Source organism: Heptranchias perlo, chromosome 9 (assembly GCF_035084215.1).
Source record: "Heptranchias perlo isolate sHepPer1 chromosome 9, sHepPer1.hap1, whole genome shotgun sequence".
NCBI classification, from domain to species: Eukaryota; Metazoa; Chordata; class Chondrichthyes; order Hexanchiformes; family Hexanchidae; genus Heptranchias; species Heptranchias perlo.
In genome coordinates this window covers 6,445,032-6,472,194 of record NC_090333.1, presented here as the reverse complement: position 1 = coordinate 6,472,194, position 27,163 = coordinate 6,445,032, and the positions used below count along the sequence as shown (strand labels likewise).

The 27,163-nt window shown below is 44.7% G+C and overlaps 1 protein-coding gene across 1 annotated transcript; it reads right to left on the bottom strand.

The window, feature by feature from the left end:
• Positions 1–3,708: 3,708 nt before the first annotated feature.
• On the bottom strand, positions 3,709–20,079 carry LOC137325618 (di-N-acetylchitobiase-like). Its single transcript, XM_067990884.1, has 9 exons — positions 19,948–20,079; positions 16,022–16,204; positions 15,238–15,376; positions 11,556–11,764; positions 9,849–10,020; positions 9,663–9,760; positions 8,341–8,502; positions 4,070–4,213; positions 3,709–3,894 (listed from the first exon to the last, which is right to left on the bottom strand). The coding sequence occupies exons 1-9, from the start codon at positions 20,077–20,079 to the stop codon at positions 3,709–3,711; spliced, it is 1,425 nt and encodes a 474-aa protein (XP_067846985.1).
• Positions 20,080–27,163: the final 7,084 nt, after the last annotated feature.

The following is a 27,163-nucleotide window of genomic DNA, read 5'->3' as shown; positions in this document are numbered from 1 at the left end:
CACTTGTCTAAGTGACTGCTAATTCTGTCCCAGATTATCGTTTCTAAAAGTTTCCCCCCACCGAGGTTAAACTAACTGGCCTATAGTTGCTGGGTTTATCCTTCCACCCTTTTTTGAACAAGGGTGAACATTTACAATTCTCCAGTCCTCTGGCAACACCACCGTATCGAACGATGTTTGGAAGATTATGGCCAGTACCTCCGCAATTTCCACCCTTACTTCCCTCAGCAACGTAGGGTGCATCCCATCCAGACCGGGTGACTTATTTACTTTAAGTATAGCTAGCATCACTGGTACCTCTCCTTTATCAATTTTTAATCCATCTGATATCTCAACTACGTCTTCCATTACTGAGACCCTGGCAGCATCTTCTTGCTCGGTAAAGGCAGATGCAAAGTATTCAATTAGTACCTCAGCCATGCCCTCTACCTCCATGAGTTGTTCTCCTTTATGGTCCCTAACGGCCCCACCCCTCCTCTTACTACCCCTTTACTGTTCACATGCCTATTGAAGACTTTTGCATTCCCATTTATGTTGGCCGCCCATCTATTCTCATATTCTCTCTTTGCCCCTCTTATTTCCATTTTCACTTTCCCTTTGAACTTTCTATATTCAGCCTGGTTCTCGCTAAGAAGGCAAATGGGATACTTTCCTTTATTAGCCAAGGCATAGAATTTAAGAGCAAGGTGGTTATGCTGGAACTGTATAAAACACTAGAGAGGCCACAGCTGGAGTATTGCATACATTTCTGGTCATCACATTACAGGAAAGATGTAATTGCACTAGAGAGGGTACAAAGGAGATTCATGAGGATGTTGCCAGGACAGGAGAAATTTAGCTGAGAGGAAAAATTAGTTAGGCTGGGGTTGTTTTCTTTGGAACAGAGGAGGCTGAGGGGAGATTGAAATGAGGTGTATAAAATCATGAGGGGCCGAGCGAGAGTGGATAGGAAGGACCAAGTTCCCTTAGCAGAGGGGTCAATGACCAGGTGGCATAGATTTAAAGTAACTGGTCGAGGGGAGTTGAAGAAAAATGTTTTCATCCAGAGGGTGGTGAGGGTCTGGAACTCACTGCCTGAAAGGGTGGTAGAGGCAGAAACCCTCATTGCATTTAAAGGGTACTTGGATATGCACTTGAAATGCCACAAACTGCAGGGCTATGGACCAGGAACTGGAAAGTGGGATCAGGCAAGATAGCTCTTTATTGGCCGGAACAGACATGATGGGCCGAATGGCCTCCTACTGTGCCGTAAATTTCTATGATTCTATATTAGGGTATTCCACTGTCACATATTAACAAATTCTGAACTATATTTTGTTGCAGCAACTTTCAAAGTATGCCTGCAGTGAGTTGCACTATAATGAATCAAGGAATATCTTGCGATGATGCCGACTGCAGCATTCCCAGCGACCTGGATATTCCCACCCTCCCCACCTCCCATCACATCAGGGAAGGCCTCCAGCAGATCCTTGGCCGCACTGCCACTGGTAAATGCAACCCACCTAGCACTGCTGACCACAGAGGTCACCAGGAGAGGGGTGGTGGTTATCCCTGGGCAGCAGCTGAAGACCTGATGAAGCCTCTTTTGGAGGGTCAGGGCCCCGGTAGTGGGCAACTCTCCCTCTGCCCAGACCCCAAGAATGTACCTTGCTTAGGCCTCAGCAACCTGCCCAACCCTCGTCGACAGAGGGAAATTCGGGAAACCGTGGTGTGATATCCTTTCCTCTTTCTCAGAAGTCGGATTTTCTCAGTATTCTCACATATATATATTGCGCTATTTTCTCAAATAAATACATTTGTAGAAAAGAAATGACTCTATTTGTGCAATTCACCACTCTAAAATGATCCGAACATTTATCCTAAAGTAAATAAAAGAAGAAATTCAGGATCTGAAGTCTTTATTGCTTGTTACCTGATAAGTAATGCAGAATAGGCAAGTTAACGGGTTTGCAGGAATGTGAAGAGGTTACTGAAATGTAAATCTGTCACCAATATCCCTTTAGGAGTGGAAAGGCCACTCATCACTTGGACTTGGAACTTGCTGATTCAGAGGTCTTTCTACACCATGAACTAAGAGTCTTATTCCATTTTGGGTAGGAATTGCAACAATGCTTTTGTTTTAAAGCAAACGTACAAATCCTATTGAAAGAGCTGGAAATGCTCGAGAGCACAGGATAACGGAAACGAGAAGAAAGAAAAGAAAAAAGAGAACAGAAAAGAAAAAAGAGAAAAGATCGAAAAAGAAAAAAGAGGAAAGGAAAGAAAGGAAAGAACTTGCCTTATCATTCTCAAGAAAAAAAGGGAAAAGAAAAAAAGAAAGTGTCCTTTTCTCACCCAGCCCATGATTAACTTGATAAGATGAAGTCATGTTTCCAGCTCTTTCAGCTTTAATGATGCTCACGGGTCCTAATGAGCAGTGTGATCTCCCTGACAGCTCTCTGCATTGCCAATTCAGTGCCTGCTCTAAACTGGTTCCTGTGCCCATCAGTAAAATTGCCAGAGGGCTCCAGTCTGCTAACATGGAAAGATTAGATCAGTGGACTGATTCGCCGTCCCCCATTCTGACAACTTTGCTTCCTGTTCGACGAAACGATCACTTTACCTCGAGAAATCAGTTAAAGATATTAAAGATCAAGTATGGACTTACTTACGTATTATTTAATGACAGCACCAATTTTATTGCCTTCTTTGTCTTATCATTTTCATCTAAGAGATGGTTAGACCATAATCTCACGCACAGAGTTCGTCAAACAATATTGTGAAAGAAGAAAACTGTGCCAGGAATAAAGACCAGGACAATTCTTGCTGGGTAATATTACAAAGTAAATAAAGATAAAATGACACACAGACCTCCCTCCCCCCAACACTGAGTTTCACATGTTGGCAACGAGGAGGGCAAGTGATTAACTAAGGACTACTAAATATATGTGCCAAGATTAGACTTGAGGGGAATTTTTTTAACCGGTACCACAACTGTTTTATCTTTACACAAACCCCACTTTCCTGGAGCAACACAACTAAAACACTTACTTTGGAAACATCACATTTTATTTTGTGAAATACGTGTTCCCGTAAAAATTTAAATTGCCTTTCAAGAATAGACAATTGTAAAGCACTCAGGTGGAATAAAATTCAAATAGTTACATTGTCTTGTAATATTACAATTAAATAAAAGTACTAGCAGTACACAGGATACTATTATCTGGTCCGTTCACCCCCCCTTAATGGAGGAAAGATGAAAATTAAAGTTATCTTGGTTCAAAATGATAACCAATCAAAATAAAATCATCAAAATCATTGTCAAGAATTAAGATGTGCATAAAACAGACAACACGCGTGTGCATATCAGAATTGGATTATTACCCAACGGGAAAGCTGACTTGTTTCCTGAATTGTAAATATTTAGCGGCGAGATGTTTTAACCTGCACTATCATTAAGCATTATGAAAGTCAATACAGATTTGATGCATTTTGTAAACAACTTGAGATGCCTGAAGTGACCAGATCTTGGAGTACAAATTGTATTCGTACATTTTCTTTTCATTGAATAGAAATTCGTTAGCTTGACAAAATGTTAAATCTGTTCCCTAGATCTGCGTTATCTTTAATTTCTAATGTTGGAAGCTCGCTCACTTTTTGCTGAGTTTACTTGCAAAATTAAATGATTACATTCTGTTAAGATTAGATGGTTCAAGGTCGCTATTTTCCTCACAAAGGGCAAAGAGCATTCCACATGTCTTCAGTTTGCTTTACTATGAAATGATCATCACTGTCGTTCAGCATATTTCCATTCCACATGCCTATGCCACGGAGTCTCAATTTCTTCATGATCGCTGACTTAATTGAAATGCTCTGTGGATCGTCATACCAGACCTCATGAAATGTATTATTAACCTGCCATAAAAAAATAAAGAGTTACACAGATAGGAGCGAGGGGTTTGGGTCAATGCTCAGTTCGAGACACTATGCTGAAAATCTTCATCAGCAGAAGACAGAATGGACTGAAATGTACGATGAGAAAATGCACAATGACAAATGAGCAAAACAAACTCAAAAATTAGAGACTTACGGCTACGGCCGGCAATTTCCTCAGGGCTTCTCCCACTCCGTCCCCTGACCGTCGACAGAAACTCCATTTCCGTGCACAAACGCGGTTTTCCGCTGCACGTCCACACAAGTAACGGGAACGGAGCAGGAGCAGCTCCAAGTCTATCTTTTTTAACACCCAAACCAATTAACTCATCTGGATGCTGTGCAACATATGAACATAAGGCACACATTGAAAGCACAGACGGGACCTCAGTTTAACGTGTCATCTGAAGGACGGCACCTCCGACAGTGCAGCACTCCCTCAGTACAGCAACTTAGAAAAATCCACTTGAACAGCCCAGATGTCAATTCGGATGCAACAAGTCAAAAGATTATGGTGTTTGATTGGGAAAAAAATGATTTGGGGGAAATAGAAAGAGATAGATGACTTGCAAGTCAGAGTTAGCATGGGCCTCCAGAGAAAACAATTTTCAAAAATAAACAGAATAATCCAAGGTCAGATTTAACTCAATGTGGAACATTCTATCATTTCAAAATAATCTTTTCAAATTACTCAAATTAACAAAATATTGCAAATGAAAGGTGGAAAACATGATTTCAATGTTACTGCTGAAAGCTCAAGCATCACAGCCTTTGACTGCAGTGCATCAAGTATCTCAGCAAGACTTGGCCAATGTCAATGAGGTAAATGTTCCTAATGATCATTAGGTAAATGAGGAAGGAGGAAGTCTCCGAAAGCATGTGAATTTAAAATAAAATTGCTGGACTATAACTTGGTGTGTAAAATTGTTTACAATTGTCAACCCCAGTCCATCACCGGCATCTCCACATAATGTCAATTAGACATGTGAGTCAGTTTTGTTTTTATTCGTTCATGGGATGTGGGCGTCGCTGGTGAGGCCAGCATTTATTGCCCATCCCTAATTGCCCTTGAGAAGGTGGTGGTGAGCCGCCTTCTTGAACTGCTGCAGTCCGTGTGGTGACAGTTCTCCCACAGTGCTGTTGGGAAGGGAGTTCCAGGATTTTGACCCAGCGACGATGAAGGAACGGCGATATATTTCCAAGTCAGGTTGGGGTGTGACTTGGAGGGGAACGTGCAGGTGGTGTTGTTCCCATGTGCCTGCTGCCCTTGTCCTTCCAGCTGGTAGAGGTTGCTGTTTTGGTGGGTGCTGTCGAAGAAGCCGTGGCGAGTTGCTTCAGTGCATCCTGTGGATGGTACGCACTGCAGCCACTGTGCGCCGGTGGTGAAGGGAGTGAATGTTTAGGGTGGTGGATGGGGTGCCAATCAAGCTTTATCTTGGATGGTGTCGAGCTCCTTGAGTGTTGTTGGAGCTGCACTCATCCAAGCAAGTGGAGAGTATTCCATCACACTCCTGAGTTGTGCTTTCTAGATGGTGGAAAGGCTTTGGGGAGTCAGGAGGCGAGTCACTCGCCACAGAATTCCCAGCCTCTGACCTGCTCTCGTAGCCACAGTATTTATATGGCTGGTCCAGTTAAGTTTCTGGTCAATGGTGACCCCCAGGATCTTGATGGTGGGGGATTTGGTGATGGTAATGCCATTGAATGTCAAGGAGAGGTGGTTAGACTCTCTCTTGTTGGAGATGGTCATTGCCTGGCACTTATCTGGCACGAATGTTACTTGCCACTTATGAGCCCAAGCCTGGATGTTGTTCAGGTCTTGCTGCATGAGGGCTCAGACTGTTTCATTATTTGAGGGGTTGCGAACGGAACTGAACACTGTGCAATCATCAGTGAACATCCTCATTTCTGACCTTATGATGGAGGGAAGGTCATTGATGAAGCAGTTGAAGATGGTTGAGCCTAGGACACTGCCCTGAGGAACTCCTGCAGCAGTGACCTGGGGCTGAGATGATTGGCCTCCAACAACCACGAACAACTTCCTTTGTGCTAGGTATGACTCCAGCCACTGAAGAGTTTCCCTCTGATTCCCATTGACTTCAATTTTCTCGGGCTCCTTGGTGCCACCCTCGGTCAAATGCTGCCTTGATGTCAAGGGCAGTCACTCTCACCTCACCTCTGGAATTCAGCTCTTTTGTCCATGTTTGGACCAAGGCTGTAATGAGGTCTGGAGCCGAGTGGTCCTGGCGGAACCCAAACTGAGCATCGGTGAGCAGGTTATTGGTGAGTAAGTGCCGCTTGATAGCAATGTCGACGAAACCTTCCATCACTTTGCTGATGATTGAGAGTAGACTGAAGGGGCGGGAATTGGCCAGATTGGATTTGTCCTGCTTTTTGTGGACAGGACATACCTGGGCAATTTGCCAGTGTTGTAGCTGTACTGGGGCAGCTTGGCTAGAGGTACAGCTAGTTCTGGAGCACAAGTCTTCAGCACTACAGCTGCGACGTTGTCGGGTCCCAAAGCCTTTGCTGTATCCAGTGCACTCAGCCGTTTCTTGATATCACGTGGAGTAAATCGAGTTGTCTGAAGACTGGCTTCTGTGATGGTGGGGATATCGGGAGGAGGCTGAGATGGATCATCCACTCGACACTTCTGGCTGAAGATGGTTGCAAACGCTTCAGCCTTGTCTTTTGCACTCACGTGCTGGACTCCGCCATAATTGAGGATGGGGATGTTTGCAGAGCCTCCTCCTCCCGTTAGTTGTTTAATTGTCCACCACCATTCACGACTAGATGTGGCAGGACTGCAGAGCTTTGATCTGATCCGTTGGTTGTGGAATCGCTTAGCTCTGTCTATAGCATGTTGCTTCCGCTCTTTAGCATGCATGTAGTCTTGAGTTGTAGCTTCACCAGGTTGGCACCTCATTTTTAGGTACGCCTGGTGCTGCTCCTGGCATGCTCTTCTACACTCCTCATTGAACCAGGGTTGATCCCCTGGCTTGTTGGTAATGGTAGAGTGAGGAATATGTCGGGCCATGAGGTTACAGATTGTGCTGGAATACAATTCTGCTGCTGCTGATGGCCCACAGTGCCTCATGGATGCCCAGTTTTGAGCTGCTAGATCTGTTCTGAATCTATCCCATTTAGCACGGTGGTAGTGCCACACAACACGTTGGATGGTGTCCTCAGTGCGAAGACGGGACTTCATCTCCACGAGGACTGTGCAGTGGTCACTCCTACCAATACTGTCATGGACAGATGCATTTGCGATAGGTAGATTGGTGAAGACGAGGTCAAGTACGTTTTTGCCTCGTGTTGGTTCGTTCAGCACCTGCCGCAGGCCCAGACTGGCAGCTATGTCCTGCAGCTATGTCCTATGTCGAGCTCGGTCAGTAGAGGTGCTACCGAGCCACTCTTGTTGATGGACATTGAAGTCCCCCACCAAGAGTACATTTTGTGCTCTTCCTACCCTCACTGCTTCCTCCAAGTGGTGCTCAACATGGAGGAGGACTGATTCATCAGCTGAGGGAGGGCGGGAGATGGTAATCAGCAGGAGGTTTCCTTGCCCATGTTTGACCTGATGCCATGAGATTTCAAGGGGTCCAGAGTCAATATAGTGGACTCCCAGGGCCACTCCTTTCTGACTGTATGTCATTGTTCCTCCAGCTCTGGTGGGTCTGTCCTGTGGGACAGCTCTACCAATTTTGGCACAAGTCCCCAGATGTTAGTGAGGAGGACTTTGTTGGGTCGACTGGGCTTGGTTTGACTTTGCCGTGTCCAGTGCCTCGTGGTCCGATGCCGGGTGGTCCTTCCGGTTTTGTTCTTATTATGACTTTTCAGAGCGAGATTTTACAACTGAGTGGTTTGCTAGGCCATTTCAGAGGGCAATTAAGAATCAACCACATTGCTGTTGATCTGGAGTCACATATGGGCCAGACCGGATAAGGACAGCAGGTTTCCTTCCCGAAAGGACATTAGAATGAAGTAGGTCGAGAGTGTGTGGTATTTGCTACTGCGCAGTTTTCTTATGTACAGGGCATGCTACCGTCAATCTTTTGTGCTAAATTGATAATCAAATGGGAGATAGGGGCACACATTTCACGAACGAAACAATCGCTAATTTTCACAGGAGGGTCAATATGGGTTGTGTAAAGTGATCTATTTGAAAAGTCCACAGCTCATCTCATTTTTTGCAACTGGTCAGACACAATGTTTTAACAAACGGAACTGGGTTTGGTGCTTTGTCTGTCAACTCCCATTTTCTTGGCTATTCTCCAACTACACACATTTTCTCCTGTATAAATTGTACATCCTGAACTTTGCTGAATCCTGTACACAGGGAATATTGAATCATGAAACACTGCAATGTTTGCATTCTGCAAAGAATGGACAATGCACAACTCTCCATTGTGTTTTGATTGATAGTCTTACCATGTAGATATAAGACGGGACTTTCTGCTCATCATCCCAATATCTGCCAGTAATTGATTTGTGCACATGCTGTACGATCTCTTTGTATGGGACCTGACGTCCAGCTGCATTACTGCAAGGGGCACCTCGGAAAGGAATCTTTTCCAATACACACCTACCAGTCTGAAAATACAAAAGGATGAAAATATAGTTACTTTGGTAACTTCAAAAATGCAGTAACAACATGACTGATCTCTAAGTGTAAAGAGGAACAATTAGAGAAACATAAGTTTTACAATTTAGGCAGAAGGGTCTCTCACTGAAATATATAAAATTAAATAGTACATTTAGAGACAAGGACAAGGTTGTAATTTCAAATAGACAGCAACAAGACTGAATATAGAAGATTACGGAGTGATGTAATTGACGTGTTTAAGATGATGAAAGCAGTTGAAAGGGTAGATAGAGAGAAAGTATTTCCTCTGGTGGGAGAGTCCAGAACAAGGGGACATCAGCTTAAAATTAGAGCAAGGCTGTTCAGGGGTGATGTCAGGAAGCACTTCTTCACGAAAAGGGCCGTGGAAATCTGGAATTCTCTCCCCCAAAAAGCTGTTGAGGCTCGGTCAATTGAAAACTTCAAAACTGAAATTGATAGATTTTTGTTCGGGAAGGGTATTAAGGGTTATGGAACCAAGGTGTGTAGATGGAATGAAGATGCAGATCAGACATGATCTAATTGAATGATGGAACAGCTTGAGAGGCTGAATGGCCTCCTCTTGTTCCTATGTTCTTATGATCCCATGTGTTAAAGGGATGAGCTTTGAGAAAAGATTAGAGAAGCTTAAGATTTACAACCTAGAAGAATGCAGTTAAGGGAAGGCCTCAGTGGAATAAAATGTTAAATAGCACAGATAAGGTAAGCCCAGAGAGCAAGCACTGCAAACAAATAATTTCTCCAGAAAAGGGAATCAATGGGACATTTTGCACAGCAACAAGACAATCATAACATCATAATATCATCGTAAGTACAGCAAGAGAGGAGGTCATTCGGCCCATCATGCCTGTGCTGGCTCTTCACATGAACTATCCAATTCGTCCCGTTCCTCTGCTCTTTCCCCATATCCCTGTAAATATTTCCCCTCAAGTATTTATCCAATTCCCTTTTGAAGGTGAATATTAAATCTGCTTCCACCACCCTTTCAGGCAGTGCATTCCAGATCATAACAACTCGCTGCGTAAAAAAAATGTTTCCCCAGATCACCTCTGGCTCCTTTGTAATGGTTTACAATAGTCTATTCTAAATAATTCGGATTACTGAAAGCCAGATAATGACAAAACCTTACCTCAAACAACTGTGTGCAAGGATAGTCATAACCATACCATGGAACTCCCAACACGAGCTTTCTGGAATCAATACCCAGATTGAAATAAGCGGAGTAACCTAAATGGGGAAAATAATAATGAGGGTCTTAGATTCACATTGATATCGGGCAGGTAGACCCTGAACCAGATGGTCTTATTGTACATACCTGATAAAGTCTGGTAATAGGGAGCATTTGGTTTTGCAAAGCAATTGTCCCACATTTGACTCTGCATATCATAGGACATCACAAATAAAAAGTCACAGGAATTTGCAATTCTCAAAAAGTCATAGCATCGGCCATCAATGCAGTCTGGAGACCAAGGCACGTTAAATGTGACCTAAGGGCCAAAGAGTAACAAGAAGAAGTTAGTTTCATCTCATACCTTATGTTGGATATCACTAGTAGTTATCTGGTTTTGACATGCACTCGCACATGGTCCATGGGAACTGTGAATTTAACAGGTTAGGAGTTCGACAGTGTTCATGACTGTATAAAAAGGAACAGGATAAAGTTGGGGCAAATTGTGAGTTAGAATTAATAGGATCCTCGGTTATCAAATATTAATCAGGTTCAATTCCCCACTGCTCACTCACCTTCTTCCTCCAATTTTCCATCAATTTTCTCTCCTCCTCTCCAAAAGGCATTAAGTTGTAACCAAATTGTAGTCCCAAAAGGGCCAGCCACACTCCAATACCGAGTCAAAGTGGCCAAAGTTCTTTTACACGAGGCCAGACATTGAGTGCTGGCAGGCTATTTTAACATGGGTGGGGGGACTAACCCAATTGGTGGCCATCTGCACGGTCACACTTCCAGTGGGAGGTTTCCAGATAATGATCAGATGGTTCATTTGACCTTCCCCAACCCAGTGGCACTCGGGGTAAATTGTGCCCTCCAACATCCCAGTTGAAATCAGATAACTCAGCACGAACCAGGATTTGCATGGCTCATGTAGTCACTGCCTGAACAAGAAGGCATTCGGGAGCCGAAGGTCAAGAATTAAATCACTGTAATCTGAGTTAGCAAAGTCCGTTATGTGCAAACTTCTCAGCAGTAAAAGTCTGCTTCAAACTTTACCCAATAAAAATGCAGCGAGTGATTTCCTTTTTTGCCTACTTAATGGTCCCTTTATTTCAAAGTAACTCATTAGATATAAACTGTGGGACATTTCTGAAGGATGTTATAGGGCTTGACATTAAGACAAACATTTCTTCCTTTGAAGAAGTGTTTTGACGGAGTAAATAAGGAGAAAATGTTCCCAGTGGCAAAAGGGTTGATAGCCAGAGGACACAGCTTTCAAGAGATTGGCAAAAGAATGAGAGGGGAGATGAGGAGAATTTTTTTTACACAGAGAGTTGTTATGATCTGGAATGTAAAACCAGAAAGGGCGGTGGAAGCAGATTCAATAGTAACTTTCAAAAGGGAATTGGATAAATACTTGAAGGGGAAAAAATTCCAGGGCTATGGGGAAAGAACAGGGGAGTGGGATTAATTGGATAGCTCTTTCAAAGAGCCAACACAGGCACGCTGGGCCGAACGGCCTCCTACTGTGCTGGAACCTTCTGACAACCTATGTGAAAATTACAGTTCGAACTATGCCATCCATGGAAGCTGGAACTCAAGTCACTTGTATCATTCTGGGCTACAAGTGATGCAGCATCAAGTTTGCTGTATATCCAGCTTAAACTGATTCAATCTAAAATTTCTAACCTCAGCAATTGTCAAAGCAGCTTTGTAACAAGATGATGCACTGATAAACAGCAGCGAAAAATCATGATTTCAATTCACTTATCCAGAAAAATATCAATCTTCCTTTATGATTAAGTAGAAAGTAAATTGCTTATCCCCATTTAATTTAAAAAATGGCTTCTTTACCTGAGACCCAGGTATTTCACGGTGGAACACATCCATGGTTTCGGAAACCAGTTGAGGGATCTTGAAATAACCTATAGATGGTTTTTTATCAGCAATGTTCACATCCAAATTGATTCCATCCATAAATTGCCTTTTTGCCAACTGCAATTGCTTATCGACCCACTTTTCTCGGCGTTGTTTGTATACAGTGTTCCATAGTGAAAAAACTCCTGGTGAAGGGTGAAGAAACAACTTCCAATTATAGAGCATCATTCGCACAACATTGTGTCCCAAGACACTTTGCAGGACAGAATTGCCAACATCAAGTAGGAAGTAGTAGAGGAAGATTTAGCTCGAATTTGTATTTGCATAGTGCCTGACACATCCTCAGGATGTCCTTAAATGCTTCATAGCCAATTAATTATTTTTGAAGCATAATCACTGTTGCTTTGTAAGCAGATGTGGTCGCTAATTTGTACCCAGAGAGGCCCCACAAATAGGAAATTAGATAAATGGCCAGTTCATCTGATTTGGTGATGTAGGTTGAGGGATGAATGTTGTCCAGGACACCAGGAGAACTCCCTGTTCTTTGAATTGTGCCAATGGGATCTTTTACATCCAACAGAATAGGCAGGTGGAGCCCTTGTTTAAGGTCTCATCTGAATCACAGCACCTCTGAAACATTCACCTGAGGAAGGAGGAAGCCTCCGAAAGCTTGTGATTTTCAAATAAAATCGTTGGACTTGGTTCCAATTTTCACTTGGTGTTGTAAAATTGTTTACAACAGCACCTCTGGCAATGCAGCATTCCCTCAGTACTGCACTTATGTGTCAAGTCCTGGAGTAAACCCAAAACCTTCTGACCCAGGAGGAGAGACACAGTGCTAAAGCTGAGCCATGCTGACACGTGAGGGAAGAGACCAAAGGCGCAGTCAAACAGGTCGGTTTTGATGAGGCTTTCGAAGATAGGAAGAGAAATAGCAAGACAAAGAGGTTGAAGAAGAAGAATCTGGAGTTCAAGAGGGTAACAGCTGAAGGTTCTGCCATTGATGGAGGTAGAGGAGAAATCTCAGCGGCCCAGAGTCGGAAGAATGGAGCGTGTGTGCTGGGCTCTGGACACAATTGGGTCGGGCTTTCATTAAACTGCATTCTTCATTCTAAATCCTGGCATCAGTGGCAGACTGCTGCTGTGCCAGGGAATAAAAGTTCCACCTATCTATTTATAGGTTATTAAAAACAGTATGTCCTGTCATCTTTCTGTTCAAAAATTCTTTGTCAACAGTATCTTTTGTTTTTCTATTTTAATTGTGTTCACATCTGGTGACGCCTGTCCTGTCACCTTTGTAATTGGATTTTGCCTATAATGTGGCCTGTGGTTATATAGTTCCACACGACGGCCATCAAGTGATGGTGTGAACAGTTTTTATTTGAAGGCCTCAGCCTGTCTCCAAAGCCTGGACATATCCTTCTCCCTCATATACTTCTGCAGCTTCCCCTTAAATGCATCTATGTCATTTGCATCAGCCACTCCATGTGGTTGCAAGTTCCACATTCTTACCACTCACTGACGAAAGAAGTTTTTCCTGAATTCCCTATTGGATTTATTTGTGACTATCTTATAGTTTTGGATGACCTCTAGTTTTCGACTTGCCCACAAATGGAAAATTATGAACATATGAACATACGAGAGCTGGGGTAGGCCATTCGGCTCCTCGAGCCTGCTCTGCTATTTGGTAAGATCATGATTGATCTGATTGTGACCTCAACCCCACTTACCTGTCTACCGACTATAACCTTTGACTCCCTTGTTAATCAGGAGTCTATCTAACTCAGCCTTAGAAATATTCAATGACCCTGCCTCCACCGCTCCCTGGCAAGGGAGTTCGACAGACTCACGACCCTCTGAGAGAAAAAATTCCTCCACACCTCCGTCTTAAATGGGAGACCCATTATTTTTAAACTGGTGGCCCCTAGTTCTAGTATCTCCCACAAAGGGAAACCTCCTCTCATCATCTACCCTTCTAGTCCCCTCAGGATCTCATATGTTTCAATAAGATAACCTCTTGTTCTTCTAAATTCCAGTGTATGCAGGCCCAACTTATCCAACCTTTCCTCAAAAGATAACCCCCTCATCTGAGGAATCAGTCGAGTGAACCTTCTCTGAACTACCTCCAAGCAATTATTTCCTTTCTTAAATAAGAAGACCAAAACTGCACACAGTATTTGAGATGTGGTCTCACCAATGCCCTGTACAACTGTAGCAAAACATCTCTACTTTTATATTCCATTCCCCTTGCAATAAATGACAATATTCCATTTGCCTTCCTAATCACTTGCTGTACCTGCATACTAACTTTTTGTGATTCATGTACGAGGACACTGATTCCTGTGGCACTCGTTACATCTTGCCAATTCATAATTTTAAAGGCCTCTATCAGATCACCACTCAGTCTTCCCTTTTCGAGAGAAAAGAGCCCCAGCCTGTTCAGTCTTTCCTGATAGTTATACTCTCTCAGTTCTGATATCATCCTTGTAAATCCTTTTTGCACTTTCTCCAGTACTTCTGTATCTTTTTGTAGTATGGAGACCAGAACTGTGCACAGTACTCTCAGTGTTTTCTAACCAAGGACCTATACATGATCAACATAACTTCTCTGCTGTGAATTATTTTCCTCCAGAAATGAATCCCAATGATTTGTTTGTGCTTTTTACGGCTTTCTTAACCAAGCATTTCTGCTGAAATGCTCCTGGCAAGTACAGAAGATCGGAATAGGGCGACGATGAGGGAAGCGGTGGTTCGGGCACCTAACTTGCAGGAACATGTGAGGGGTGAGGGACTGATGCTTCCAAAGATGTCAATAGCAGTTTGGTCGCATTCCATTAGACCACCCTCCTCCCCAACAAGACATGTTAGACCCTCCATTCCCCGATCTCCCCAATACTGCCAGATCCCAGCAATCCCTGACCATCTCCTGAGTCCTTGCTGGATCCCACAATCTCCCTCCTCAGAATTCTCCCCCTCCCCTACTCCTAGATCAGAAGACTCCCACTCAGTGCTCACGAATCCAGCAAGTTTGGGAGGTGAAAAGTAGAATAAAAATACATCACCAGTCAATCTCCCATGACAATGGACAAAGAGAGTCCTGACTTGTGTAGTATTCAGACGAAGCAGGATTGGAGTGTGGGGGATAATTCAACCAGGGTGTTCAGATGTAACTCAGTCCCCATTGTGAAATCATGAATTTTGTCCTGATATTTAATATAATACTTTGATCAATTGTAATTTTTATTTAAATGGCAATTTGAGCTGAAAGATGCAAAACAGAGGTGCTACAGTGCCACCACTGGTGGGGAGGATGTAATTACAGTGCATCAAGTTTACGGAGACAGTTCCCATTATAAATGTGGACAGAGGAATTTATAAATGGAAAAAGTTGCAACAAAAGTGTGTATAACTTGAGAACAGAAAGTAAGGTTTTGTTGACAGGAGGTGTGTGTGGATATAAGATTTTTCACATGCAATAGATGGAATGTAGAATAATTTGCGAGAGCTGTACCGGAGCTGGAGGGGAATTTCAGCACTGTAATGTCAAAAATAGCAATTCAAGGCTGTGCACTGAATGTCCTTTTATGTGGTTTTCAATAATACAGCTTGCATTGGAAGACAGAAGGACATTTGTTTTTTCTGTGATAAAATTACTTACCTCTCAGGACAACTCGAACTTGATTCGCATGAGCATAACACAAAAGCTCAGGATCGTATGGTCCAAAGGCTGCAATAGTCGTGACCTTAAACCAGTCATAATACTTCCAATCCTTTCCTCCAACATCAAAGACAAAGACCTGGTACAAAATAAAGCAGTCAATTGCAGTAATGAAGGGCAGAAAACTGCCATTTAAAAATAGATATTTTCACAATCAATGGCCCAGATTTTGTTGACAAAATAACGGTGAGGCGAATGGGGCTCGTTTTATTTATGTGTAAATGGTACAGCAACTTCAGGCGAGGGGCAGATACGCAGTTAAACTCAAACAACCACAAGTTGCTGACCGAGTTGGGCTGCTCCGCTGTTAGCTTCACGAAAACAGCATCCAGCTATCTTGCTCAACCTTAAAATGCATTGAACGACGTGAAGTTCATGTATTTGTGCAGGAGATTCAAACTGAACTCGCCATGGAAAGTTACGTCTTTTCCATTCCAGTCTAAGTAACTTTTTAACGACGGTGAATGTGTTCATTATCGGCAATCAAGATCTCTGGCACTGATAATTAACTATTACAAGAGTGGAGTCTCATTCCTTCAGGATTTAATTGCTGTTGGAGATTTTAAAAATGTCAATTTTAAAATTAAAACTTTTTTTCACTTCCCCTTTCACTCACTTCTCAATCCTTGCACTGTGAATTTCACTACCTTCAATCTCATTGGTTAAGGAGATACCCTGTTTCTTGGCCTGTTCACTCAGCTCCCAAATGCCCTGTTTCACTCACTGCCCCGTTATCAGTTCGCACTTTCAGCAACTTGCCACTCAAAAACGTGCAAGGGCAGGTCCAAGTAACGGCAAGCACCGTTAGATGCCCTGTTAGAGCAAAATTTGGCCCATTATCATTTCCCCAGGTTACGGGGTAAGGAACGGCTGGTGAACTGATTCTCAGGTTGCCACCAATGTCGATCTAAATGCAGCCACCAGAAAAAAAGAATATGCTAAAGAGCAACAACCTCTCAGAACTTCCATCTCCACAATAGTGCAGGTGAGAGGAACTGAACAACATGAGGAAACGGAGCTCACATCCCAATACTCCATTCCAAGTGTTGGTGCTCAATACACTTCAAAAGGACAACTTAATCTAAATAAACTCTTTATACAAGGGATTTTAGTGTTCCAGTTTAAAAAATTTTGCATTCAAGGTACCTGGTGTCAAATCAAGCATTTCTACCATGAGACCAGCAAGACTAGATCAGAATATAGTTCCCGAGAAAGAGAAACAGCGCATACTGCACCAGTGTGACATTTTTCCATTTCCCACACCAACCATCCTGTGTTCTCAAATGAGACTGCCTGTTTAGTGCTGCAGTTTAGTTCATCACAGTTTTGTGATTTGGGCCCTTTGAGTTGGACTGAGACTATCAAACATGCATCATCTGAGCTGACACTTTTGTGCAGTAATGAGAGAGTGCTGCATTGTTGGAGGGGTTGTCTTTTGGATGAGATGTTAAAGTGGATCTAATAGAACGCTGGCAATATTGAAGAGCAGGGAGTTCTCTTGGTGTCCTGGCCAACAATTATCTCTCAACCAACATCAGCAGAAACACATTAACTGTTCATTCATGCAACTTGCTGTTTGTGGGACCTTGCTCTGCACATATCAGCAGAATTGTATTCCAGCACAATCTGTAACCTCATAGCCCGGCATATTCCACTCTCTACCATTACCAAAAAGCCAGGGGATCAACCCTGATTCATTGAGGAGTGCAGAAGAGCATGTCAGGAGCAGCACCAGGCGTACCTAAAAATGAGGTGCCAACTGGGTGCAGCTGCAACACAGGACTACATGCATGCTAAACAGCGGAAGCAACATGCTATACACATAGATAAGAGATTCCACAACAACCAACGGTTCAGATCAAAGCTCTGCAGTCTTGCCACACCCAGTCATGAAATGTGGTGGACAATTGAACAACTAACGGGAGGAGGAGGCTCTGTAAACATGCCCATCTTCAATGATGGCGGAGTCCAACACGTGAGTGCAAAAGACAAGGCTGAAGAATTTGCAACCATCTTCAGCAAAAAGTGCCAAGTAGATGATCCATCTCAACCTCCTCCTGACATCCCCACCATCACAGAAGACAGTCTTCAGCCAATTCGATTCACTCCACGTGATATCAAGAAACAGCTGAGTGCATTGCATACATCAAAGGTTATGGGCCCCGGCAACATCCCGACTGTAGTGCTGAAGACTCGTGCTCCAGGACTCGCGACGCCTCCAGCCAAACTGTTCCAGTGAAACTACAACACTGGCATCTATCCAAAAATGTGGAAAATTGTCCAGGTACGTCCTGTCCACAAAAAGCAGGACAAATCCAATCCGGCCAATTACTGCCCCATCAGTCTACTCTCAATCATTAGCAAAGTGATGGAAGGTGTCATCGACAATGCTATCAAACGACATTTACTCACCATTAACCTGCTCACCGATGCTCAGTTTGGTTCCCACCTCCAGACCTCATTACAGCCTAGGTCCAAACATGGACAAAAGAGCTGAATTCCAGAGGTGAGGTGAGAGTGACAGCCCTTGAAATCAAGGCAGTATTTGACCGAGTGTGGCACCAAGGAGCCCGAGTAAAATTGAAGTCAATGGGAATCAGGGGGAAATCTCTCCAGTGGCTAGAGTCATACCTAGCACAAAGGAAGATGGTAGTGCTTGTTGGAGGACAATTATCTCAGCCCCAAGACATTGCTGCAGGAGTTCCTCAGGGCAGTGACCAAGGCCCAACCATCTTCAGCTGCTTCATCAATGATCTTCCCTCCATCATATGGTCAGAAATGGGGATGTTCACTGAATATTGCACAGTGTTCAGTTCCATTCGCAACCCCTCAGATAATGAAGCAGTCCGAGCCCCAATGCAGCAAGACCTGGACAACATCCAGGTTTGGGCTGAATAGTGGCAAGTAACATTCACGCCAGACAAGTGCCAGGCAATGACCACCTCCAACAAGAGAGAGTCTAACCACCTCCCCTTGACATTCAACGGCATTATCATCAACATCCTGGGGGTCACCATTGACCAGAAACTGAACTGGACCAGCCATATAAATTCTGTGGCTACAAGAGCAAGTCAGAGGTTGGATATTCTGTGGTGATTGACTCACCTCCTGACTCCCAAAACCTTTCCACCATCTACAAGGCACGAGTCAGGAGTGTGATGGAATACTCTCCACTTGCCTGGATGAGTGCAGCTCCAACAACACTCAAGAACTCCACACCATCCAGGACAATGCAGCCCGCTTGATTGGTACCCCATCCACCACCCTAAACATTCACTCCCTTCACCACCGGCGCACAGTGGCTGCAGTGTGTACCATCCACGGGATGCATTGTCGCAACTGTCCAAGGCTTCTTCGACAGCACCTCCCAAACCCGCCACCTCTACCACCTAGAAGGACAAGGGCAGCAGTCACATGGGAACAACACCACATGCACGTTCCCCTCCAAGTCACACACCATCCCAACTTGGAATTATATCGCCATTCCTTCATCGTCGCTGGATCAAAATCATGAACTCCCTACCTAACAGCACTGTGGGAGAACCTTCACCACACGGACTGCAGCGGTTCAAGAAGGCGGCTCACCACCACCTTCTCAAGGGCAATTCGGGATGGGCAATAAATGCTGGCATTGCCAGCGACGCCCACATCCCATGAACAAATTTTTAAAAATTGCCGCTGAGTTTGCCGACAACACTTCAAAAAGTGATTCATTTCATGTGAAGTTCTTTGGGACATCCTGAGGACATGAGGTGCGACATAAATTCAAATTTATTCATTCTTGGAACCAACAGACAGAGGAGACTTTTATCCCACCCATCTGTCAGAAGAATGTTTTGTTAGTGGGAAGGTGGGGGAAGTGGGATAAAAGCAGAATGAACACATCGAGCCTGCAGGTTATATTGGTGGTGCTCTTGTTGCTGCCACACTGCCCACTTAGTAACATTGCTCTGAAGTAAATACTGACCTCATTAATACAGTCAGCAGTTACAGAATCATTTTGCAACCAATGTATTTTTTAAAGATCTGTTACGTTGTATTCAGTTTAATCGTGGCCAAGGTCCCAGTTTTACAATGAGTGAAAAAGTCAAATGTCATTTGTATGACATGAGATTCCAGGATTTTCAATATTCTGTGGAAACCACAAACCGGTGACCTTAACCATGGTATTAGACAGACACACTGCAGGAGTTAGATCACACATCATTTAAGACTCTGCACATTGGAGAAATATATTTAAAAACACATTTTATGGAAGCTGCACTTGTTAAAATATCTTTGCACTGCTCAATACTACTGTTCGTCCTATTTTATACAAACTGTAACTATACCAACATTAACACTTTAACATACGGATTATAATATGAGACACTTTGCATTTCAACAATAATCGGACAATCCTCCCCCCCACTACCCCCATCCCAATAGCTCCACCTGTCCCTCACCCCGACCCACACCCCTCAGACTGTTCCGAACACCCACCCACGACCCACGAACACCCACCCTCGGCCCCCAAACACCATCCCCCAGCCCCCGAACACCCACCCCCGGCCCCCGAACACCCACCCCCAGCCCACGAACACCCACCCCCGGCCCCCAAACACCCACCCCCAAGCCCCGAACACCCACCCCCAAGCCCCGAACACCCACCTCGAACTCATGCTCCACGGTCACGGGTTCGCACAGAGCCCGATCCGAACATGGACAGCCGGTCCCGGAGCCGGAGCAGACCCACAGCACGAGCACGACCAGGGCCTGCACCAATTCCAAACTCCAGCGCATCCTCTCCGCCTGAGCTCTGCCCGATATGAAGATCCACCAGATGCAGCAAGATCATTTATTGAAATCCACCCGGATGTGACTGATGATGACACCTCCTGAGTCTCTCTCTCTCTCTCTGTGTTGGTGGATGTGGCAATCGTGAAATGTTGAAACAATCTTCATACTCTGAAATGCAACATTTACAGGGACGTTCTCTTCTCCCCCTTCCTCCAAATCTTGGCCAACAGCAAACAGAGAAACTAATAAAGGAAAAAGAATGAACTTGCATTTTTTAGCGCCTTTCATGACCTCAGAATGTCTCAAAGTGCTTCATCCCTCTTCATGACCACTGTTTGAGGATGAACCAGACCGTTTGCAAACTTGGAGTCCTATTTGACCCTGAGATGAGCTTCTGACCACAAATCCTCTCCATCACCAAGACTGCCTACATCCACCTCCATAACATTGCCTTCTCCAACCCTGCCTCAGCTCATCTGCTGCTGAAATCCTCATCCATGCCTTTGATACCTCAAGAATTGACTATTCCAATGCTCCCCCACCGGCCTCTCATCTTCCACCCTCCAAAACCTTGAGCTCATCCAGAACTCTGCTGCCCGTATCCTAACTCACACCAATTCCCATTCACCAATCACACCTGTGCTCGCTGACCTACATTGGTTCCCAGTCCACCGACACCTCGAATTTAAAATCTATCCCTCAACCAACAACGAAATGTAAACCAGATTATTTGGTCATTAATTTTATTGCTGTTTGCGGGATCTTACTGTGCGCGAATTGGCTGCCGCGTTTCTAACCTTTACAATCATCCTTGTTTCAAATCCCACCATGGCCTCTCCCCTCCCTATCTCTGCAAATGCCTCCAGCTATACAACCCTCCGACAACTCTGCGTTCCTCCAATTCTGGACTCTTGCGCATCGCCGATTTTAATCGCTCCACCACTGGCGGCCATGCCTTCAGCTGCCTCGGCCTTAAGCTCTGGAATTCCCTCCCTCAGCCTTTTTGCCTCTCTCCCTCTCTCTCCTCCTTGAAGACACTCCAGCGAGTGACTCACCTTCTGACTCCCTAAAGCCTTTCCACCATCTACAAGACACGAGTCAGGAGTGTGATGGAATAATCTCCACTTGCCTGGATGAGTGTAGCTCCAACAACACTCAAGAAGCTCGACACCATCCAGGACACAGCAACCTGTTTGACTGCCACCCCATCCACCACCCTAAACATTCACTCCCTTCATCACTGTGGCTGCAGTATGTACCATCTACAGGATGCACTGCAGCAACTCACCAAGGCTTCATCGACATCACCTCCCAAACCCGCGAACTCTACCACCTAGAAGGACAAGGGCATCAGGCAGATGGGAACAACACCACCTGCACGTTCCCCTTCAAGTCACACAACATCCCGACTTGGAAATATATCACCGTGCCGTCATCGTCGCTGGGTCAAAATCCTGGAACTTCCCACCTGACAGCACTGTGGGAGTACCTTCACCACACGGACTGCAGCGGTTCAAGAAGGCGGCTCACCACCACCTTCTCAAGGGCAATTAGGGATGGGCAATAAATGCTGACCTTGCCAGCGACGCCCACACCGAACGAACGAATCAAAAAAACTACCTCATTGACCGAGCTTTTAGTTACCTGTCCTAATATCTCCTTATGTGGCTCAATGTCAAATTTTGTTTGATAATCGCTCTTGTGAAGCGTCCTGGGATGTTTTACAACATTAAAGGCGCTATATAAATGCAAGTTGTTATTGTTGTTCACAGCCAATGAAGTACTCTTGAAGCGTAATCACTGATGTGAAGGTGGGAAAAGCGACAGCCAATTTGCACACGGTCAGCTCGCGCAAACAGCAATAAAATAAATGACCAGATAATCTGGTTTTTGTTTCGGTGTTGGTTGAGGGATAGAATTTGACCAGGACACATTTATAACTGGTTATTTATCTCATTTTCTGTTTTTTGGACCTCAGCGGTGAACAAAATAGGTGGCCGAAATTTTGCCGACAAAAAGACAGTGACTCCACTTCAAAAAGTTATTCATTGGCTGCAAAGTGCCTTGAGATGTCCTGAGGGCATGAAAGGTGCTATATAAATGCAAGTTCTTTCTTGAAGGTATTTCGCTCTATTTTAACTCAGGCACTAACTCCCCTTAAAATAAGTGGGTTAATATCACAGTTGACTGATGCTCAGAGGAATTCAAGACAAATGTGACGCAGTCGTACAATGTTATCAAATTTAATGTACACACAAGATAATTACGAGGGAGGCCACTCGGCCCATCCAGAAAACTCCCAAATCCCCACCCCATTGTTGCATTCAGTTGCTATTTAAATGATTCCTCGGATTTTCGTCCCATCGACCGGATCTGGGAATTTATTCCATCTGTTGATCACTCTTTGAACTCCCTGATATCAGTGGTAAATTTGCCTTTTACTTTACCTTTCATCACTAAGACTGCAGATATGCTGCAGCTACCAGTCTCTGCCGAGTGCGGTACAGAGTCGCCAGACCAAAGTTATACTGATATCAGCTGTAAAGGAGTACTGTGCATGTCTGGATGGATGCTGGTGCAGAGCTCCACTTTCTCCCAGTTAATTTTTAACGATAGGGAGGGAGTGAATGGGAGTGTTTGCTTCCTCCTAAAATTAAAAAGATTCCACAGAATGTTTAAAAAGATCTCGGATGTTTCAAAATGCTGTTTTGCATCAGGTGGAAATGATAGCAGCCGGTACAAACTCAAGCTGGTGCGGAACAGATTCCTGGACTGAGGGAGAGAGGAACGGGCAGGGTCTCACTTTACCGGTACGAACTTAAGCTGGTGCAGGACAGACTCCTGGACAGAGGGAGAGGGGAACGGAGGGTCATTGCTTTGCTTGATTTTAGTACCGTTGGGAGTCAGATTGCTGCCCTGACATCTGTTACTTCTGTGGAATTTGCTCCCACAAGGAGTAGTTGGGGCAAAGTCAGCTGTGAGGAGGGCACAAAAAGGGATATAGAGAGGTTAAGTGAGTGGGCAAGAAGGTGGCAGATGGATTATAATGTGGAGAAATGTGAGGTTATTCACTTTGGTCAGAAGAATAGAAAAACAGAAAATTTTTAAATGGAGAGAAACTATTAAATGTTGATGTTCAGAGAGAATTGGGTGTCCTGGTATACAAAACACAGGAAGTTAACATGCCGGTACAACAAGCAATTAGGAAGACAAATGGTATGTTGGCCTTTATTGCAAAGGGGGTTGGAGTCCAAGAGTGAGGAAGTCTTGCTACAATTGTACAGGGGCTTATGGAGACCACACCTGGAATACTGTGTGCAGTTTTGGCCTCCTGACCTAAGGAAGGATATACTTGCCCTGGGGATGGTGCAGCGAAGGTTCACTAGATTGATTCCTGGGATGAGAGGGTTGTCCAATGAAGAGAGATTGAGTACAATGGGCCGATACTCTCTGGAGTTTCGAGGAATGAGAGATGATCTCATTGAAACATATAAGATTCTGAAAGGGCTTGACAAGGTAAATGCCAAAAGGCTGCTTCCCCTGGCTGAAGAGTCCAGAGCTAGAGGGCACAATATAGGAACATAGGAACAGGAGTAGGCCATTCAGCCCCTCATGCTTGCTCCACAATTTGATAAGATCATGGCTGATCTGTGATCCAGCTTCAGAGACCTGCCTTTGGACCATATCCCTTAATACCTTTGGTTGACAAAAAGCTATCCATCTCACATTTACATTTAGCAATTGAGCTAGTATCAATTGCCGTTTGTGGAAGAGAGTTCCAAACTTCTACGACCCTTTGTGTGTCGAAATGTTTTCCAATCTCACTCCTGAAAGGTCTGGCTCTGATATCGGGATAAAGGGTCAGCCATTTCGGACTGAGATGAGGAGCAATTTCTTCACTCTGAGGGTTGTGAATCTTTGGATTTCTCTACCCCAGAGGACTGTGGATGCTCAGTCGTTGAGTACATTCAAGGCTGATATGGATAGATTTTTGGAATCTAGGGGAATCAAGGGATATGGGGATCAGGCGGGAAAGTGGAGTTGAGGTCGAAGATCAGCCATGATCTTATTGAATGGCGGAGCAGGATCGAGGGGCCGTCTGGCCTAGTCCTGCTCCTATTTCTTATGTTCTTATGTTCAAATAGCATAGATGCATTTAAGGGGAAGCTGGATCAACGCATGGGGGAGAAAGCACGAGAAAGATATACTGATGGGGTTAGATGAAGAGGGGTGCGAGGAGGCAGAGATCATTTGGGCCGAATGGCCTGTTTCTGTGCTGTACATTCTCTGTTTGTCATTCTATGTAAAACCTTGTTAATATGCAACTGAAAGTGGTTCACGTTGTTACAAAATGGCAACAGATACTGAATCCACAGTTTACGGGTATATTTTGTATCGAGCATAATGAATGAAATGTTTGTGAAAAACTCCAATGACGGCAGCAGATAAGAGCTCGAATTATTGGCCGCTCAAGACCTTGAGCCACGTGAGTAAGTCCCTCTCGTCCCCCCTCCCCTTTCACTCCCTTAGTGACCTCATCAACCATCAAACCAATAAAGAACAGTGCTCCACTCACACTGACTCGAAGAAAGTTTCCAATCATTTTTTTAAATTACAAAATGTACTTTATTTCATCAAGTTTAAAGATACACACAGTTCAATGTGAAAATCACAATGCATCGAATCATCGAAAATTAAGGCATAGAATGAGGCCATTCGAACCATCGTGTCTGTGCAGTCTGAAAAAGAGCTATCCAGCCTAATCCCACTTTCCAGCTCTTGGTCTGTGGCCTTGTAGGTTACGGTACTTCAAGTGCATATCCAAGTACTTTTTAAATGCGATGAGGGTTTCTGCCTCTACCACCCTTTCAGGAAGTGAGTTCCAGACCCCCACCACCCTCTGGGTGAAAAGATTTCTCCTCATCTCCCCTCTAATTCTTCTACCAATTACTTTAAATCTATGTCTCCTGGTTATTGACCTCTCTGCTAAGGGAAACAGATCCTTCCTGTACACTCTATACTCTTCCCGATACACAGGGAACCCCCAGCTTCTGTCGCGACACTACAGACTTCCTACAAAAACTCAGTACCCACGGACCAGTTGAACCAGGAACACTTCTCACCACGATGGACGTCTCGGCACTCTACACCAGTATCCCCCACGATGACGGCATCGCTGCGACAGCATCAATACTCAACACCAACAACAGCCAATCTCCAAACGCCATCCTACAACTCATCCTCTTCATCCTGGATCACAATGTCTTCACCTTCGACAACCAGTTCTTTACCCAAACACACAGAGCAGCCATGGGGACCAAATTTGCACCCCAATACGCCAACATTTTCATGCACAAGTTCGAGCAGGACTTCTTCACTGCACAGGACCTCCAACCAACGCTATACACCAGATACATCGACGACATTTTCTTTCTATGGACCCACGGTGAGGAATCACTAAAGAGACTACACGATAACATCAACAAGTTCCATCCCACCATCAAGCTCACCATGGACTACTCCTCAGAATCAGTTTCTTTCTTGGACACACGAATCTCCATCAAAGACGGGCACCTCAGCACCTCAATCTACCGCAAGCCCACGGACAACCTCACGATGCTCCACTTTTCCAGCTTCCACCCTAACCACGTCAAAGAGGCCATCCCCTATGGACAGGCCCTGCGAATACAAAGGGTCTGCTCAGACGAGGAGGAACGGGATGGACACCTACAGACTCTGAAAGATGCCCTGGTAAGAACGGGATATGACGCTCGACTCATCAATCGACAGTTCCGACGGGCCACAGCGAAAAATCGCATAGACCTCCTCAGAAGACTAACACGGGACGCAACCAACAGAGTACCCTTTGTCGTCCAGTACTTCCCCGGAGCGGAGAAACTACGCCATGTTCTCCGCAGCCTTCAACATGTCATCAATGACGACGAACACCTCGCTATGGCCATCCCCACACCTCCACTACTCGCCTTTAAACAGCCACCCAACCTCAAACAGACTATCGTTCGCAGCAAATTACCCAGCTTTCAGGAGAACAGTGTCCACGACACCACACAACCCTGTCACGGTAACCTCTGCAAGACATGCCAGATCATCGACACAGATACCACGATCACACGAGAGGACACCACCCACCAGGTGCATGGTTCATACTCCTGTGACTCGGCCAACGTTGTCTACCTCATACGCTGCAGGAAAGGATGCCCCGGAGCATGGTACATTGGCGAGACCATGCAGACACTGCGACAACGGATGAACGGACACCGCGCAACAATCGCCAGACAGGAGGGTTCCTTCCCAATCGGGGAACACTTCAGCAGTCAGGGACATTCAGCCACCGATCTTCGGGTAAGCGTTCTCCAAGGCGGCGTTCGAGACACACGACAACGCAAAATCGTCGAGCAGAAATTGATAGCCAAGTTCCGCACCCATGAGGACGGCCTCAACCGGGATCTTGGGTTCATGTCACGCTACACGTTACCCCACTAGCGAACAAAAGCTATCTGTTTTTAATATAATGGGTCATTTGCTGGCTTTCTCTGCCTTCCGGATGTTTCTGCCTCTCTCTCTCTCTGTTTTTTTTTCCTGTTTGTTTTTTTGTTGAATGTGTATTCGGGGGTTCTGCAGGTGACACCTCTCTGTCTGAACACGGTGATTGCCTTGGCAACGGGCAGTTGCAGGGGCAGTCTGTAAACACCATGTATTGTTCTGTGATGTATAAATGCGTAGGCTTCAAGGAGCTCCTGAACATTTACCTGAGGAAGGAGGAAACCTCCGAAAGCTTGTAGATTTCAAATAAAAATCGTTGAACGATAACTTGGTGTTGTAAAATTGTTTACAATTGTCACTCTATCTGGGCCACTCAAAATTTTATACACCTCAATTAAATCACCCCTCAGCCTTCTCTGTTCCAAAGAAAACAACCCCAGCCTATCCAATCTTTCCTCATGGCTAAAATTCTCCAGTCCTGGCAATATCCTCATAAATCTCCTCTGTACCCTCTCCAATGCAATCACATCTTTCCTGTAATGTGGTGACCAGAACTGCATGCAGTACTCAAGTTGTGGACTAA

Excerpts from the sequence above, each read along its gene's own strand:
- LOC137325618 (XM_067990884.1), bottom strand. The coding sequence starts at position 20,079 with ATGCGCTGGAGTTTGGAATTGGTGCAGGCCCTGGTCGTGCTCGTGCTG. Across the intron at positions 16,205-19,947 it reads CCGTGGAGCATGAGTTCGAG|ATCGACATTGGTGGCAACCT; the intron begins GTGGGTGTTCGG and ends GGCTGCATTTAG. Across the intron at positions 9,761-9,848 it reads CTATTACCAGACTTTATCAG|GTTACTCCGCTTATTTCAAT; the intron begins GTATGTACAATA and ends TTCCCCATTTAG.